This window comes from Aedes albopictus, chromosome 2 (assembly GCF_035046485.1).
Source record: "Aedes albopictus strain Foshan chromosome 2, AalbF5, whole genome shotgun sequence".
In the NCBI taxonomy this organism is placed as follows: Eukaryota; Metazoa; Arthropoda; class Insecta; order Diptera; family Culicidae; genus Aedes; species Aedes albopictus.
In genome coordinates, this window is record NC_085137.1 from 303,545,913 (window position 1) to 303,562,648 (window position 16,736).

General features: G+C 39.2%; 1 protein-coding gene across 1 annotated transcript in view; it reads right to left on the minus strand.

Annotated features, from left to right (window-relative positions):
- Positions 1–16,736, minus strand: part of LOC109423852 (uncharacterized membrane protein DDB_G0293934) — a 619,352-nt gene that overhangs the window by 225,797 nt on the left and 376,819 nt on the right. The window contains exon 2 of the mRNA XM_062852168.1: positions 16,044–16,160. Coding sequence (XP_062708152.1) covers positions 16,044–16,143 — 100 coding nt within the window. The 5' untranslated portion in view covers positions 16,144–16,160. The remainder of the gene's footprint in view (positions 1–16,043; positions 16,161–16,736) is intronic.

The window sequence follows — 16,736 nt, forward strand, 5'->3', positions numbered from 1 at the left end:
ATAACTAAAATATCATTGAAATTGAAGTATGTTTTTCATATGGTGGATTTCTTATAATTTCGAAGCCAGCGTAAGGCCGAACGACCGGAGAAAGCTTCTGAACTGGAGAGCTGGAGTTTGCCGTTGCGAGAGTTGCTTCCGGAAGTGGACCCTACAGGGGTATCGAAAGTTCTCAATTTTTGACGTAACGCCTGTATGAACAAACAAAATTAAATTGTTTACTTATACTGTATAATTATTCGATAAACCCGATTTCGTCATCAAAAGATTTATAAATATTGAAATTTATGCATAAAATTGTACTTCCAGAGAAGAAGAAATGTTTGTTTTTTTTTCAATTCAAATGATATTTTTTGTAATAGGTAAAATGATTTGCAATAGAATTTTCAACCTCTTTAACTGATGAAAACCATGGTCGTACTTTTTTTAAAGCATCGAATTCAACCTTATCGATCAAAATAATTCGCCAAAAACTGTGAAAATTGATCAATTTCACCCGAAATCACGGTATCCTCATCATATGCGTTCATGTACATAATCATTATCATCATTATAATCACGTCTTTATAATGATCCAATTAAATCCTCACGAGTTCGTCCTCATAGACACATACATAGTACCTACTCACAGGCTCGAACAAAACCATAAGAAAAGCACCATACGAAGCAAAAAAAAACTTTTATCCCAATGTATTCCTACCGTTCAACTTTTCAGACAAACATTGAAACTTCTTTCGGTCTTTTTAGCTGACCTACCTTTTTACAACCCCAAGCCCAACCCAAACTCCATTGAGTCATCACCCTTCAACGAACGGCAGCATCCTCCTCAGTTGGGTCGACCAAACAGCTACCTCTACCTGATGCCGTAAATACAAAGAGTGCTTTCACTTTGATCACGCTTCGTCGGCCCGGACCCAACCTAACCCAAAATAAGCTCATTGTTCCATATCGGTTCGCTTAGGCCCGGGAAAAATGTGCAGTGAACATTGGTTGGGCACCATACAAAGGGGCGACCAAAACTCCCAAAAAACGAATTTGATATTTTTAAACTTAATTTTATCATATAACAAAGTTAATGTATTGTAGTTTTATGATTCTTAATTCAAAGCATACCAGCTTTTATATTTCAATGACATTTTCACTGCCAAAGTGGCCTATGTCACAAAATTGAAAAATGAACCACTCGAAAAAAGTAAAATATTATTATTTTGAAAATGTAATATATGTTTCATGTTATCATGCATATGAAAGCTTGTTGTTGATCAGTTTGAATGCATGTATGGGTGCAAAATTAATATGTCACAAAACATTTCAAATTTTCATATATTGTACCTTAGGAATTTTGATAAATTTTATGCTAAAAAACGGTTCGTGTCGTCACGTGTCGCCGCAATTTCGAATAGTACATCTTAAACATCATGCCTAGGGTTGCATAAAAACGTTTGAATATTTTGCAGAAATTTGCCGGTTTTCAAATTAGAGCTGTTTAAAAAAATCAAGTTTTTTTCATATATTTTACGTTATTTTTCCATTTTTGACTGAAATAAAATTTATCTTCCTACATTTTTTACACGTTTTAAACAAACTTGATTGGATTTGATCGAAAGTTAGTCATTCAATTCAATTCAAATTGATTTTATAACAAAAAAAAACTCAAAAATGTGGGGTTTTCTGAATTATACAGTTTTTTAAGTTATTGAGGTTACGTAATTATTGAATACCCCTTTTGAAACACTAAAAATACTATATAACATATCTAGACAACCTTTAACTTCAATTAAACACATAAAAAGAGTTTTGGCCGAACTTTATCTTTTTCCGACCATTGTGCAGTGTGCGAATTTGTTTCTACGGAAACATGATTCCATGAACGAAGTTTATTCTATTGTACAGAGTATTTTCAAGCAATTGGAGAATCGCGACAGCAGTCATGCCGTTATGGCTCAAGTATTCTTTATCATTTTTCGGAAAATGAAAAGCAGTTTTCCGCTGTAAATCTAAATGAAAACCATGAAACTGTATCCACTGTATTCTATTTCACATGTGAAATACGATGGCATGGCAAAAACGTTAAGATGTCATTAGATTGTTTGTCGTAATGCCAAATATTATTTATTGTTGTCCTACATTCATCCAAGGTTGCTATGGCCTTTTGTCGCGCTTGCTTGGCCAAATATTTGTCATGTGTAATGGGACCTTTAGTTTTCAACGAAAATACTGCTTAGGCGCTGTCCATAAACCCCTTCCTCCTCGTAGACTTTTGTCCATCAAGCCCGTGCACAGGGGGGTGTCAAACCCACCCCATTACCAACGCTTCATACACGAGGCGCCCCTCCGCCTTTTGCCGAAATTGGGCCTGTTGTCCATACAAAATTTCCGAAATTTGTATGGAGCAGTTAGAACTAGTTAGAACCCCCCTCTCCCCTAAGAGTCTACGTACTTTTATGAACAGGTACATACTCACAAATGTTTGATAAAGAAGATGATTTCAATGACGAATTGCTCAACGTTAAAAAAATGTATATATACCTACCTAGTATTGTGGAAATCCCTTGAACATTTCCTCAGTTTTAAACTGAGAACTTTCCTTGTATGTTGATCATCAGCAATCTTAATGCCCAAAAAACTGCACACGACAAGATTTTTTTTTTCAATGTTTTCCAAGTACCATTTCATTAGTGTGGAATCCAGGATCTCGGACGACGGAAAGACACAATTTACGGTTTGGAAATTCTCACAGAAGACAGAATAAACTACACTTCTACTGTACACACAATCCGTATATTCACCCGTTCGCTTTCGTACCTCACTCTCAAACTGATTGCTTTTCTTCATATATCTCCAAGCCTACTTACTTGATCTAAGTACGATACCACAATTAGTAACACGTTTTCCGACTTTGAATCAACCTCGAATACTTTGACTCCTCAATGAACGTTTCCTGAGTTCATTGAAATCGATATTTTAGTTATTTACAATTAAAATTTAAAATTGAAACTCAGCCGGCAAAACTCCATCAATCAACGGGTATGAAATGTGACACGAATGTTTTTAATTTATTGACGATGAGTGACATGGTGCCCTTGTGTTGGCCCCACGACTTGCTGGCGCCTGTCATCCAAAAGCGGGCGAAGTGATGCAACCATATCCGGAACCCCGCGTATCGGCTTGCTGATGGCGGTGCCAATTCAATTTCAACCGATATGCACAGTTACCCTGCTATATGACTGGTGACACGATGTCCACTTCTTTTTTTTTCGGATTGGCTGCCATTCATTGAATGTTATTATGGCAAAGTGCATTGATCGGTTGTTACAATACACATTGATGCATTGGAATTGGCACGCAGTTTGATTCCGGGAAACATACTAGGAAGCAAATAAAAGAACTCGATTTGGTCAGACTTTTCACAGCGAACAGACCAGTAATTAGTGGCCTGGTGGTACAAACCCGATCCCGTGATTAAATTGCATTGTTCCATTGAAATACAAGTGAAGCGTTAGATATCCGGTTTCGGATATTGTAGCTGGAAGTTTATTATCTATATTGCTCTTTTAAATTTTGTTTAAAGAATTAAATGGAACATTCCCGATCAGGCGATAAAACATTAGTTACTAAAAATTTTCATTGAATCAAACCAATCCTGGACATTTACGCTGCAGTGGCCGTATAAGTTGATACAGCTATCGTCTATCTTTTCTAGCTCATTCTCTCGAAATCATAAAGATTGATACGTCGCACTGCATATTTTAGCTAAAGCCAAGAGATCCCGACGTAACAAGTACCTGATAATTCAGAGTGGCTAAACCAGTTTAATACAAACTTCACTCTATATTTTCTCTCCCATTCCCTCGAAATCATGATGATAGATACGTAGCACATGTTTTGAAAGAAAACCGGTAATGTCCCCTATAAGGCCTGCGTGGAACCTGTAAGAAACGTTTCTTAACAATGTCGACACCCAGCCTAAAATGCCCCTAAAACATGTCTGAAACCTCCTGAAATTCCAAATGTCTATTCGGGCTGGTTCAGGCTTGTTTAGAAGTTAACCATCAATGTTAACTTCTTTTCTCGATCAGCCTAGACCACGGGTTCCCAACCGGTGGTCCGCGGCCCCCTGGGGGGCCGTGATGCCAGTCCAAGGGGGCCGCGATGTTACCAAAAAATTATAAAATTCTAATTCTATTTTGTGCAAATTTTCAAATTTTTAATTTTGTATAACGCCACCCCCAAAAGCCACAATTTCAGGAACAAATTTTCAATATAAAATGCCTTCAGAAGAAAAAATTTTCGGCTGCGCCGCTATTTTTCAGCTATGACTCAAATTAAATGTACATGACATCATTGTTTACGAAATGTGAGTGTCGAATAAAAAAAAAAAACGTACCATTGACCGTCGAAACCCCCTCCCACAGTAATTTCAGGCTACGAAACTCGGTTTCATTCATTTAATTCAATTTTTTTTTCTAAAAAAATCATTGGGCCGCAGATGTTTCGACAATTCTTAAAGGGGGTCGCCACCTCAAAAAGGTTGGGAACCCCTGGCCTAGACAGCTGTGTAGTGTCAGTACCGGTTGTCTCAATTGACTAACAATAACACTACAGGTGGTCCGGTTCTGGTGATAAGAGTCCACTAAATAGGTGACCCCTAATACATGGTGTGATGCGGCTATATGCTTACAATGCCTAGAAATTAATGATTAGGGGGCCTAACAAAAACGGACCGTGTGCGTGATAATGTTTGCACCATCGTCAAATAAAATTCCAGTTTGACTTGTGAAGACAATGTATTGGTTTCATTTGCAGGCATTTAAGCTATTACTCATATCCTAGTAGGCTGTGAATAAAAAGTGTTGATTTTCTTAGTTTTACACTTGCATAATGACTAAGTGGCAACCTAGCTCGTGATTTGTCCACGCGCAAATGTCGAAAAGTATCCGTGGTAGTGTCAAAGTCAAGATTAACAATTTTTGAATTTATTTTTTTGTTTTGACATTGCATAATGGTGTAGACATTGGCACACAAACAAAAGTTATAATAACTATTGATTCTGGAATTTGGTACGGATCGATAGTTTTTCGGAAATCGAAAAAAACGGAGGTTGCGTTCGGGCGAATTCAAGACTTTCTTATATGGCGCTACTCGTAGCTCCTGGATGCCATTGGTAATAATGTAAGTTTTTTTTTTCTATGGTCGAAGGATCATAAAGGCCACCGTAATTTTCCTTTTCGATATGCCATGCCGTTAAGTCGCTGATTTCGCGTTTCTTTGCCATTTTTCTCATTGAGCGCATACACTTATTGCACAATTATGGGTCACTCAAGGAACAATCATTTCATAATATGAATCGTTTTTCATACAAAAATAACACTTTCATTATTTTTATTTTATATTCTCTTCATTGAAACTCCTTTTTATCGTTTTATATAAAAATCTGCTTGTAAAATTCACTCTAAACGATGAAAATTACTAAAATGTTGGTGAATAATGAAAACCACAATAATGGGTCAAAATTGGCTGTGTAACAATTATGGGTCAATTTGTTGCCTATTATGGGTCACTCAAGAGGAATCGTCTCAACAATAATGTTTTTTCTATTTTTTCAATGAATGATCACTTATTTTCGATAGATCAACTATAGTAGAATCTAAAACTGGTCTCAAACCTCTTAACGAAGCGTGTTTCCACGTTTCGGAATCAATTTTTCAAAATTGGGATAAAATCTCCAACACAACCACCGATAAACGCCTAAACGTATGCAATGCCTATGCACGCAGAACACTCAATATTATGCTGCACAAAACAGTGACCCATAATTGTGTGATTTTCGGTGTTCCTTGGCACAATAATGAGTCACTTAAATTTTGCCAGAAATAAGCTTTAATTAGCTGCAGTCACATGCATTTCTACATTTAGAACAGGGGTTCCCAACCTTTTTGAGGTGGCGACCCCCTTTAAGAATTGTCGAAACATCTGCGGCCCAATGATTTTTTTAGAAAAAAAATTGAATTAAATGAATGAAACCGAGTTTCGTAGCCTGAAATTACTGTGGGAGGGGGTTTCGACGGTCAATGGTACGTTTTTTTTTATTCGACACTCACATTTCGTAAACAATGATGTCATGTACATTTAATTTGAGTCATAGCTGAAAAATAGCGGCGCAGCCGAAAATTTTTTCTTCTGAAGGCATTTTATATTGAAAATTTGTTCCTGAAATTGTGGCTTTTGGGGGTGGCGTTATACAAAATTAAAAATTTGAAAATTTGCACAAAATAGAATTAGAATTTTATAATTTTTTGGTAACATCGCGGCCCCCTTGGACTGGCATCACGGCCCCCCAGGGGGCCGCGGACCACCGGTTGGGAACCCGTGATTTAGAACGTAAATTATACCCTTGTTCTGGTGGCGATACCATTTCGCACTTGAAAACCACTATAGCTCGCTTTTACAGAGCTTACAAAGGCAGGGCACGCACTTTCCGATATGCACAATCGAAGCGTTACTTTGACAGATGGTTTTGTGCCGAACAAAAAAATATTGAAAATATGGGTGTTTTGACGTTTAAGCCTGTGTGCGATACGTATAGTGACACAAAACAAATCAACTTATGTACGAAAAATGATTATGGCTAACAAAAGCTTGCAATCAATTAGTATTTATCTATTAAAGTGGAAAGTGACTAATAATTGTGTGTGACCCATAATTGTGCAATGAGTGTATAATTCACCCAAATCTTATTTTTGGTGGCAGCGATAGCTTTCTTAATCCATGTTAACCTTGGACGACCAGTGGACACCTTCGGGAATAGTTGCTCTTGCTTTTTTTCGGTCTAAGACTGTTTTACGGTTCTCCTGAACACTCCTGAAATGTCTTTTTTAACATTTGCGCGTGGACAAGTCCCGACTACCGCTGCTACCCCTTCATGGTGCAAATTTTAAACTTAAGAAATCGGATTTTTTTACCCGCAACCTACTGTGATATGAGTTAGAGCTTACGTACATGCAATAAAAACCAAGACATTGTGTGTACAGGTGATATGGGTACCTTATTTGTACGATGGTGCAAACATTTTCACGCATACGGTAACCGCTAACGGAGCCTGTGGAGCACCAGGGCGCTCTCCACAGTATTTTTCCCTTACTGCGCTAACCGAAGCAATGATGCAGTAGACCTTGTGTTTCTCCGAGACAATCAGCTGCCGTTTTTCAGTCTCAAATTTGAGGCTAGATAAGGGCGGATTATGAAGATGTTGTTAATTAGTTTAAATTTTTACCTATACGGTTTCGTATTATGTGATTTACACAGTTTATTCTGTGTATCCTTGCCTTTGGCGTCTTCCAATCGATACCGATCTGGTTTTGTTGATGCTGTTCTTCGTTATGCTGTGATTGTAAAGAGTTTAATCTTACCTAGTTTGGGTAGTGGCTACGGTCAGGATAGCTCAATCAATCTTCAGCATAAAAGAAGAGCACTGACACAGCGTAACAACAATTGTCTTTTGGTCTGTCTCAAGAACAAACTTATGTGTCTTTAACAGATTTTGGGCCGCTGAATCCGAATCCGGGCTCAGATTTGCTCCAGCACGTCGCAATTTTGAGCTATAGGGGGATTAGGGGCATAATGGACACCCTAAGGAAATGAGTATGTTAGGCTTGTATAACAGACAAATACTTAACATATTATCAGTTGGCTTACAACTTTAACTTGTTTCCTACGTATTTTAATCATTTACAGCTGGTAGAATGTCATTATTGTGAAGAACTAATGAATTGAAAACCGTGTGTTTTTTGGGGCTGGCAGGAAAGGTACGGGGCGAAATGGACACCCATCGGGGCATAATGGACACCCCTGCATATTTTAGGCTATATCTTTGAGAATACCGACCAGTTAAGTAATTTGCCAATGGAGATCAATACCACAGATATAATACTCCATCTTAGACGAGTTTACATAACTTCGAAGTTGATTTTTTTTTTTTCCTCATCTGTAGAGCCTTTTAACCACTGCGTCCATTATTTAGGAATATTGTGGTATGACCCATATTTAATTTGGTGCTAATCGATTATCCTGTCACAATTGAGCTGTGATGGACATTGGTTGATATCGCACTCGATCCCAACTAGGCACAACTCGTTTTATAAAGTCTATTACCCTGTTAGGATTACTATGCCAAACTTCCAAGGGCTCTAATAACCCTTTTCCAAATATTGACAACCTTTGATTGGATAGCTCTCCACAGCAGCAGAGTAAATGTTCAGCGGTTTCGTTTTCACCTTGACAAAAACGACACTCAGATGATTGGATTTTTCCAATCTTGTGTAGATGGTACCTACTGGGGCAGTGACCGGTCATCAGGCCCGTTATTACCCTCAGGTCTCTCTTGTTTAAATTTAGTATGGTCCTGGCTTTTGCTGCACTAGGTCTTATAAATCTTTTTGCTTGTCTGGATGTATCCGTGGCATTCCAATTGGTTTCTACCATAGACATTTCCCATATTTTTAGTTTCGTCCTAAGAGTACACTCAGGAACTCCACAGAATGGTTCAGGGCCTACGAAGCTCGATGCTGCACCGTGTCTGGCTAGATTGTCGGCGTTTTCATTTCCCTGAATTCCGCAATGGCCGGGCACCCAGTATAATGTTACTTCGTTCCTACTGGCCAACTGCTTCAGAGAAAGAATGCATTCCCACACTAGCTTGGACTGGCACGTGAATGCCCTTAGCGCATTTAGAGCAGCTTGACTGTCTGAGAAGATGCAGATTTTTGCAAATCTGTAATTTCTCCTCAGGCAAGTATTAGCACACTCTAATATGGCTTGAATCTCTGCTTGAAACACAGTGGGACTACATCCCATTGGTATAGCTTTACTTATACCTGGGCCAAATTTTAGGCTAAAATAATCGGATTGAATATTTTCAAACTCTATAAAACGCCTAACAGTATGCAACGCGCGTACATCCATTCATAATTGCCAGTGTTCATTTCGCCCCGAATAGACTACAACATTGAAATTGCTATTTTCAGTGTGTTCTGATCAAAAATATAATACTTCATCCATTGATAAATCAACGTATACATGTAAATAAGCTAACAATTCACTTGTTTGTATGGTGGACACACTCAATCACTCGTAATACCTTATTTGTTGCTGCTTAGAAATTATAAGAAATCCACCATATGAAAAACATACTTCAATTTAAATGATATTTTGGTTATTTTGAAGGAATATAAATGATACTTTTGATGAATAGAACAATGACTCGTTCCTTTACACTTATGCATTGAAAGTTTTACATAAAAATCAACGGTTTCGGCAAAAACAGGGGTGTCTATTTCGCCCCGGGTGTCCATTATGCCCCTAATCCCCCTACCTCAATTTATAGCGCAAAATTTGCGATTTCGGGCTTTTTTGACTGCAAGCCATTGAGCATGGAAATATATTTTTTAAGCAATCAAAGGATAAATTGGTCAATTAACATCTAAATTAACAACTCATGCAAAATATTTCGTTTTAGCAAATCGAATGTGATAGTTTTAAGCGATTTATTTTGGATACGAAGCTAACAAATGTACTGGCATAAAATGCTTAAATCCATCAAATTTGATTTGGTAAAACGAAATATTATGCATGAGTCATAAATGTAGATGTTAATTGACCAATTTATCCTTTGATTGCTTAAAAAATTATTACCATACTTAATCGCTTGCAGTAAAAAAAGCCCAAAATGGCATATTTTGCTCTATAAATTGAGGTATAGCTCAAAATTATGACGTGCTGGAGCAAATCTTAGCCCGGATTCGGATTCAGCGGCCTAAAATCTGTTAACGACACATATTAAGTTTGTTCTTGTGACAAAAAAAAAAATGTTGCGCTGTGTGATCAATCTTTGCAGACTTATGCAAAATGATGCAGCCCATGTGATTGTAGTCCAAGAACCTTACTTTCGTAAGGGGAACTCTAGGAAACCTTGTGTTTTCTACTTTCAGTAAAAATGAAATGGCAAACTCGCGTGTCATGCCTCGAGCCTGTGTGCTTTTCAAGAACGCAGTCGTTTCTATACTCGTCTCTGACTGTGCTGTGCTGTCACAATTGATGTTTCTGTTGGAAATCTTAACAGGAAATACGTCTATTGTTCGGTGATTTCACTGCATGATGAACCGTCCCCTACGGATGCGTTCAAACAAGTCATCGCATACTGCGTTTCAAAAGGCCCTTCGCTTTTTGTTGGCAGTCACGGTGTGCAGAAGGTGGTATGACGTAATTTAAATCTTACATATATTGCTCTAACAAGCCCAGGTTAATTATCATAATGTAAATCGTTCAAAGGTGATCTAGTACTCCACACCAATTAAATCAACGTGAAAGACGATAAGAACGACGTCACATGTTTACGTCCAAAATAGATGTTTACATAGGTTACTAGCCTTGTGATCTTTATGCCCTGGTTGGAAGTGATGCAAATGCTCACCATATCATCTGAGGCAGCTCGAACTTTAACTTGAGAGGCTCCAGTTTGGTTTGATGGAATACTTAAGTAGTAGGTTCAGATCTTGGATTACTTAACATAGGCATAGGCAACCGCCCACCTTCACGGTATTTGCTAGAGAGAGGATGTGTTAGACATAACGCTTTGCTCTAGTAGAATTAGTCACGAGCTGACCAATCGGCAGGTGTCAGATGAAGAATCTGGAATGCTCATTCAGCACACTTCCCCAGATGTGTGTGGATATTACATCTGCAGATGAACCTGATGTCTTCTCTTGTAGATATGATTCTCTGGGTTCAGCGCGGTGTATTGTAACTATAATTATAGAATCGATTGAGTGGGCACTAAATAGCTTTGCTCCTTTCAATTCTCCTGGGCCAGATGGGATTTATCCCATTTCGTTTTGGAAAGGATTTGGTTATTTCAAACATTTTTAAAAAAAAAATGTTCGCAGTTTAGCTACAGGGTATATTCCCAAATCTTGGCAGGTTATAACTGTAAAGTTTATTCCGAAAGTAGGTCGTGCGTCGTATGAAGAAGAAAAGAGGTTCAGACCTATCAGTTTGACCTTCATGTGAACCACATGCCTACCAATTCGGAAAGTCCACTGTAACTCTTTTACACAAGTTTGTTAACAATATCGAGATCGCTCAAAAGCAATCTTGTATGGGTGTTTTCTTAGATATCTAGGGTGCCTTTGACAACGTGTATTCCGACGTCATATTGGAAGCCGCACGAGGTCATGGTATATCTTCAATGATTTCCAATTGGAATCACCAAACCGACATCTCTTCTCGACATTACGTCAAGCAGCCATTAGGAAATTGAGCGTTTGTGGATGCCCCCAAGGGGGTAGTGTTGTCGCCTCTTTTGTGGAATCTCGTAGGGTTTCCTACTTATGGCTTTGCCGACGACTACCTGCTATAGCATTATTAGTTGGTATGTGCATCACGGTGTCAGGCCATTCGGCCGAAGGTCATTAGGCCGAATGGTCATTAGGCCGAATGGTCATTAGGCCGAATGGTCATTAGGCCGAATGGTCATTAGGCCGAATGGTCATTAGGCCGAATGGTCATTAGGCCGAATGGTCATTAGGCCGAATGGTCATTAGGCCGAATGGTCATTAGGCCGAATGGTCATTAGGCCGAATGGTCATTAGGCCGAATGGTCATTAGGCCGAATGGTCATCAGGCCGAGTGGTCATTCTTGCCGTTACGTCCCCACTGAGACAAAGCCTGCTTCTCAGCTTAGTGTTCTATGAACACTTCCACAGTTATTAACTGAGAGCTTCCTCTGCAAATGCATGTGTGTATCGTGTGACAGGCACGAAGATACTTTATTGATGCTGAATCTACTGATATTTTACCCATGAATTATATCTTCTTTTAAATGTAGGCTGTTCGTTCTAGTAGGGTAATTCATGTATTTTGGACAGGCTGAGGACAACGTTGGAAAAAATGTCCCCTAGCTACCTTACAAAGCAATTGATTATTTTGCAAAGTTACTAATACGCTTATAAAAGATTGTACTTTGCGTTCCTGGTGACAAAAACCTTAACGAAAGCATTTTAAGCTGAGAAAATCACAATTTACAATCGCCTGTTAGAATTGCATTTTGGACACCGAATATATGTTTTGGACACCCTCAGGTATATATAATTTGGACAGGGCAATTATCTCAATGTTTAGCCATGGATACTGCTAAATCATGAAAGTAGCATACATTAACACATATTTTCTTGCAATTAATCAAATTTCTTCGCTTAACAGGCATTTATATTGATAACTATTACAGTTTTTGTTAAAATCGAGAAAATATCGTCAGACCCACAGAATACGCCTCTAAGTATGCAATCGCACAGCTTCCCCATGTAGATCGTCAGAAGACCAAAACATATTTACAGTAGAAAATTTGTAATGTATTTTGGACACCACCTATTTTAAGCGTTCTAAATGAATGTTAAGAGATTGGCTGCTTAATGCTTCTTTATTGAACATTTTTCATTGCAATTAGGCATTTAAATTTCTTACAATTATTATTTCAACGATTTCAGGGTGAATATTGTATGTGACTGTGAAGTGTATGTCGTCTTGCATACCTGTGCATTTGAGGGGTTTTAGTGAAACAATTTACATTTTCGATAATTTTGAAGCAAATTCTTAGTTGTTAAGCGTATTTTCAACGTAAGTCATCAGAATAGGGTTTGTTTAGTCCAATAATCGATATTCAGAAGTATCTACTTTAATTAGCTCTCCGGAACAAGACATACATCGCAGTGCATGTCCAAATTATATACATGTCCAAATTATATTTTTTACCCTATCATTGCTAAAATAGTTTTTGGAGCTGAAACTGCTGATATTCAATTCATAAATTTTTCCTTCTTTAAAACATAGGCTATTCTTTCTAGTTTCATTGTTAAACTAGTTTTAGGCAAAAATTGTTAGAAAAGATAAAAACAACGGCTAACTTTCAATTCGTCCTGATGACCATTCGGCCTAATGACCCAGCATCGTGCATAACCACCCTTTTCGACCTGATGCAAAGCGCCTTTCAGGTAGTTGAGGGTTGGTGTCGCCAATATGGCCTTTCGGTAAATCCGAGTAAAACATCTATTGTTCTTTTTATGGAAAGGCGAAACCGTCATGGTGTTTTACCTTTGCGTTTCTTTGATTCTGAAATCGATGTGACTGAACAATTAAAGTACATAGGGCCTTGTACCATTTGGGCAGGTGCACTTGCCGCTATAACTAAGTCAATTTCAAACCGATTGATTCCAATTTTTGTGTAGAGTTAGATACTGCACGTGGCAAACTCTATACAAAAATTCAAATCAATCGGTTTGAAATTGACTTAGTTATAACGACAAGTGCCCAAAATAGGTACATCTGCCCAAATGGTACAAGACCCTACGTTGGAGTTATTCTTGATTCCAAGCTTTCCTGGACCCCTCACATTGAGTTTAGAATCAAGAATGCTTGTATGCCCTGGCAATGTCGGCGAACCTTTAGTAAAACTTGGACTCTAAAACCGAAGTAGGTAGGGGAACTTACGTATTTTCGGCAGTTTTGTTCTCTTCGTCATGGGGGTTTTTTTGAAGCCTGTTGATCTGAAAGTTGGCATCAAATCCTTTCCAACTAAGCTGAGTTATATGCCCAAATTTCAGGCAATTCGCCCCACAAAAACCCCCATGACGAAGAGAACAAACCTGCCGATAATACCCTTTGTCACCCTATGTACCGGCATTTTTTAGCGTTTCGAGTGTCCGAACTCTAGCACTCAACGAAAGTGGATGAATGTCGATACGCTCTTTAGAAACAGATCATCGCCGATGACGCTAAAAGTGGAAAGAAGAATTCCGCGAACCGAGCAGTGACCCCCACACGCTGTAGTTCAATCCGAAAGAGATTCCTAGTCAGTCTACCCATGAAAGAACTTCGCGGTTGTGGAGTTTTGGATGCCACTCCCAAGTGAAGGCCACCCAGCAAGCCGCAGTAACGGGCGCCGCCGCGAGCGCTGTGTTTGTAGAGAAGCGTCCGACCCGTCCGGACGGTGCGCCAAAGAAATGTGGAAGAGTTAATACACTGCAAGTGCACATCGATGTTGTGGATGCGTTTACTCAATAGGAGGCAATCAGTGAAGTACTAGATTGAAAGTAGTGAGCTGGATTTTTGTATGGTGAGATGTTCAATTCTGCATTTCTGCAATGAAATGGTGCAAGCAGCGTGGGTTATATGATTTCTTGGCTAATTTGATGCTGTTTGAGCAAAAGTTTGGATAACTTTGTTGTTGTATTATTTATTTCATGCAACTTCAACAACACAGTTACCCAAACTTTTGCTCAAACAGCATCAAATTAGTCAAGAAATCATATAGCCCACGCTGTTTGCACCATTTCATTGCAGAAATGGAGAATTGAACATCCCACCATACAAAAATCCAGCTCACTACTTTCAATCTAGTACTTCACTGATTGCCTCCTATTGATGGAGTGTGACATGGCAGTCAATTATTGACACCTTATCGAGGGGTGAACGATGTTCTGATGGACATTAGGGTGCCCCACAGGGATATTCACGTGTATCCTAAAAGAACCCTTAGTGAAGTTTTACTATTTTTCTAAGAGGGAGCGCTGTCTGCGTGCTGTTGTGTTTGTCCTGGGGATCATTGACCAACTGGAGTTATGACAGTGGAAAACACTATTCTGCGATAGGCACAATTTGATGCTTTACTCGGAGATTATCACGATGCAAAGCAACTAAACTCTTCCGCTGGACCAACGTCAACTTCTCGAGAAAGCGAGCGAGCTTTACAAACTCCCTCCCTTCTTGGAAAACTCGGAGACTCCCTTGGATTTTAGCGTTCCGGAAATCTGTTCCTGGAGTCGGGTTTCAGGGGCCATCAGCTCCTGAATAACACCGCTCCCAGAAGCATTGGTCATTCCATACATGAAGCTGTTCAACTTTATCGGACTGGGCTGCTGCTGCCTATTTTGAAATGTTGGTTTTGATATTTTAATTCTTTAATTTTAAATTTTCGCCTTGTTATATACGGGTCAAAAAAGCGAATCAAGCCCAATGATGTGTCATGGAGAGGTTTAGAATCTACGTGGAACAGATTATAGTTTTTTCTGCCATCATCACCTCTCGACTGATTAGGATTGACAGTTTTTGGGTTAGCCATTCGTCAAACTCAAGAGAGATCTTTACACAAAAGAATCAATTGACCGAACCAAGACCGTCAGTTGGGAAGCCCCGAAGACAGCTGCCCGTGAACATTGTATGGTGGCATGCGCTTCCTCCTGAAGGCTTGACACGTAACCTTTCGAATGAAGATATATGAGATGAGAAAAAAAACTGACAACGCTGTCATTCAATCCACGAAACCCCCATTAAGGAGAAATTGGATTAATGTGCCTTCCAATGGCTGCCCCACCGGCATGTTTCCTCCGTAAATTATTCACTTTATTGTTCCGATTGACCAAGTTATGGGAAGTTATTTCTATTTGATTCCTAAACCGCAGAACATGGTGGAAAACGCGTACAGTCGTATTCTTCCCGCAGAGGCCCATCACAAACGTTCCAAACTTATTCCACATTCCATCTGCGTTCGACTCGGAATAAATTATTTCTTATTTTCCGGATAAACTTTTCCTGTCGTCGCTTGCTGCTCATTGGGTGTGATGGGTGGCAACCGGGAAGACAAAAAGGCCACCAGACGGAGAGTGAAAGCTTTTCGCTATGGCACCTACTGCTATCACCTCGTCCGTCGCTTTGCCGCATGGTGGAAATAAAAGTGGTCTTTGTTTACGAATTTATTGGTTCGAACGTGCTTCTCTCTCGGCTACAACGTGGTAAACATCCGAGTTACGTGAAAATTGATATGAAGATAAAGCCTGTTTTGTTCCCATTCGCAGCACGCGTCTCATCGGTTTCAGGTCGACTTTGTTTTTCTTAGCATAAAACTCGGAGTAAATAAACCGATGAATCTCAATAGTCTCTTATCGCAGGTTCTGAATAGGTTTACAAACCAGAATTATTGGATAGTATTGACTGACCTTTGCTATCGATGGGAGACGGATGCAGGAACTGGGAGAATCCGTCCGCTGGATACTCGTCGTGCTGGTTGTAATCCCAAGGACTGCAGAGCCTAGTCATCCACAGCGATTGGAGACCTGAAATATGGGAATAGAAAGGAAAATATAGTTATGTGTCCACATTGTACATTACACTTTCGTAATTCAAGTGGAAAAACAAAAGGGCAGAGTTTTTTTTATTGCGAATGTGGATGGAGTTCCGCTAGCTACACCGGAATCATACCAGTTACCAAAGGCGAAACACAACCCGTTAATCAGCAGCTGCAACTTACTGATAATGCAGCTGAGACTCCGAGGAAAGTGTGAAAAGTTGTGGTAACATACTAATAGGAGCCGCCGATTGTTGGCGACAAGGCACTTGGAGATACAGGGGATAGATAAAATGATCGGGACATGCAAAATTTTCACTTTTCTCAAAATGTTCAACTAGGGTAATTTGCCAATTGTTGCACGGCTAAAAATTCGCCAATTATTGCACAACCCATAAGAAAAGCATGGAATGTGCAACAATAGGCGAGTTTTTAGCCGTGCAACAATTGGCAAATTACTTTTTGGCTTTACTTTTTGAAAAGTGCATCAAATAATTCTCAAATTTTTACTCTAAGTTCATCAACTAGTTGTGTATCAGTGGTTCAAATTTGGGAAAGATCGGGC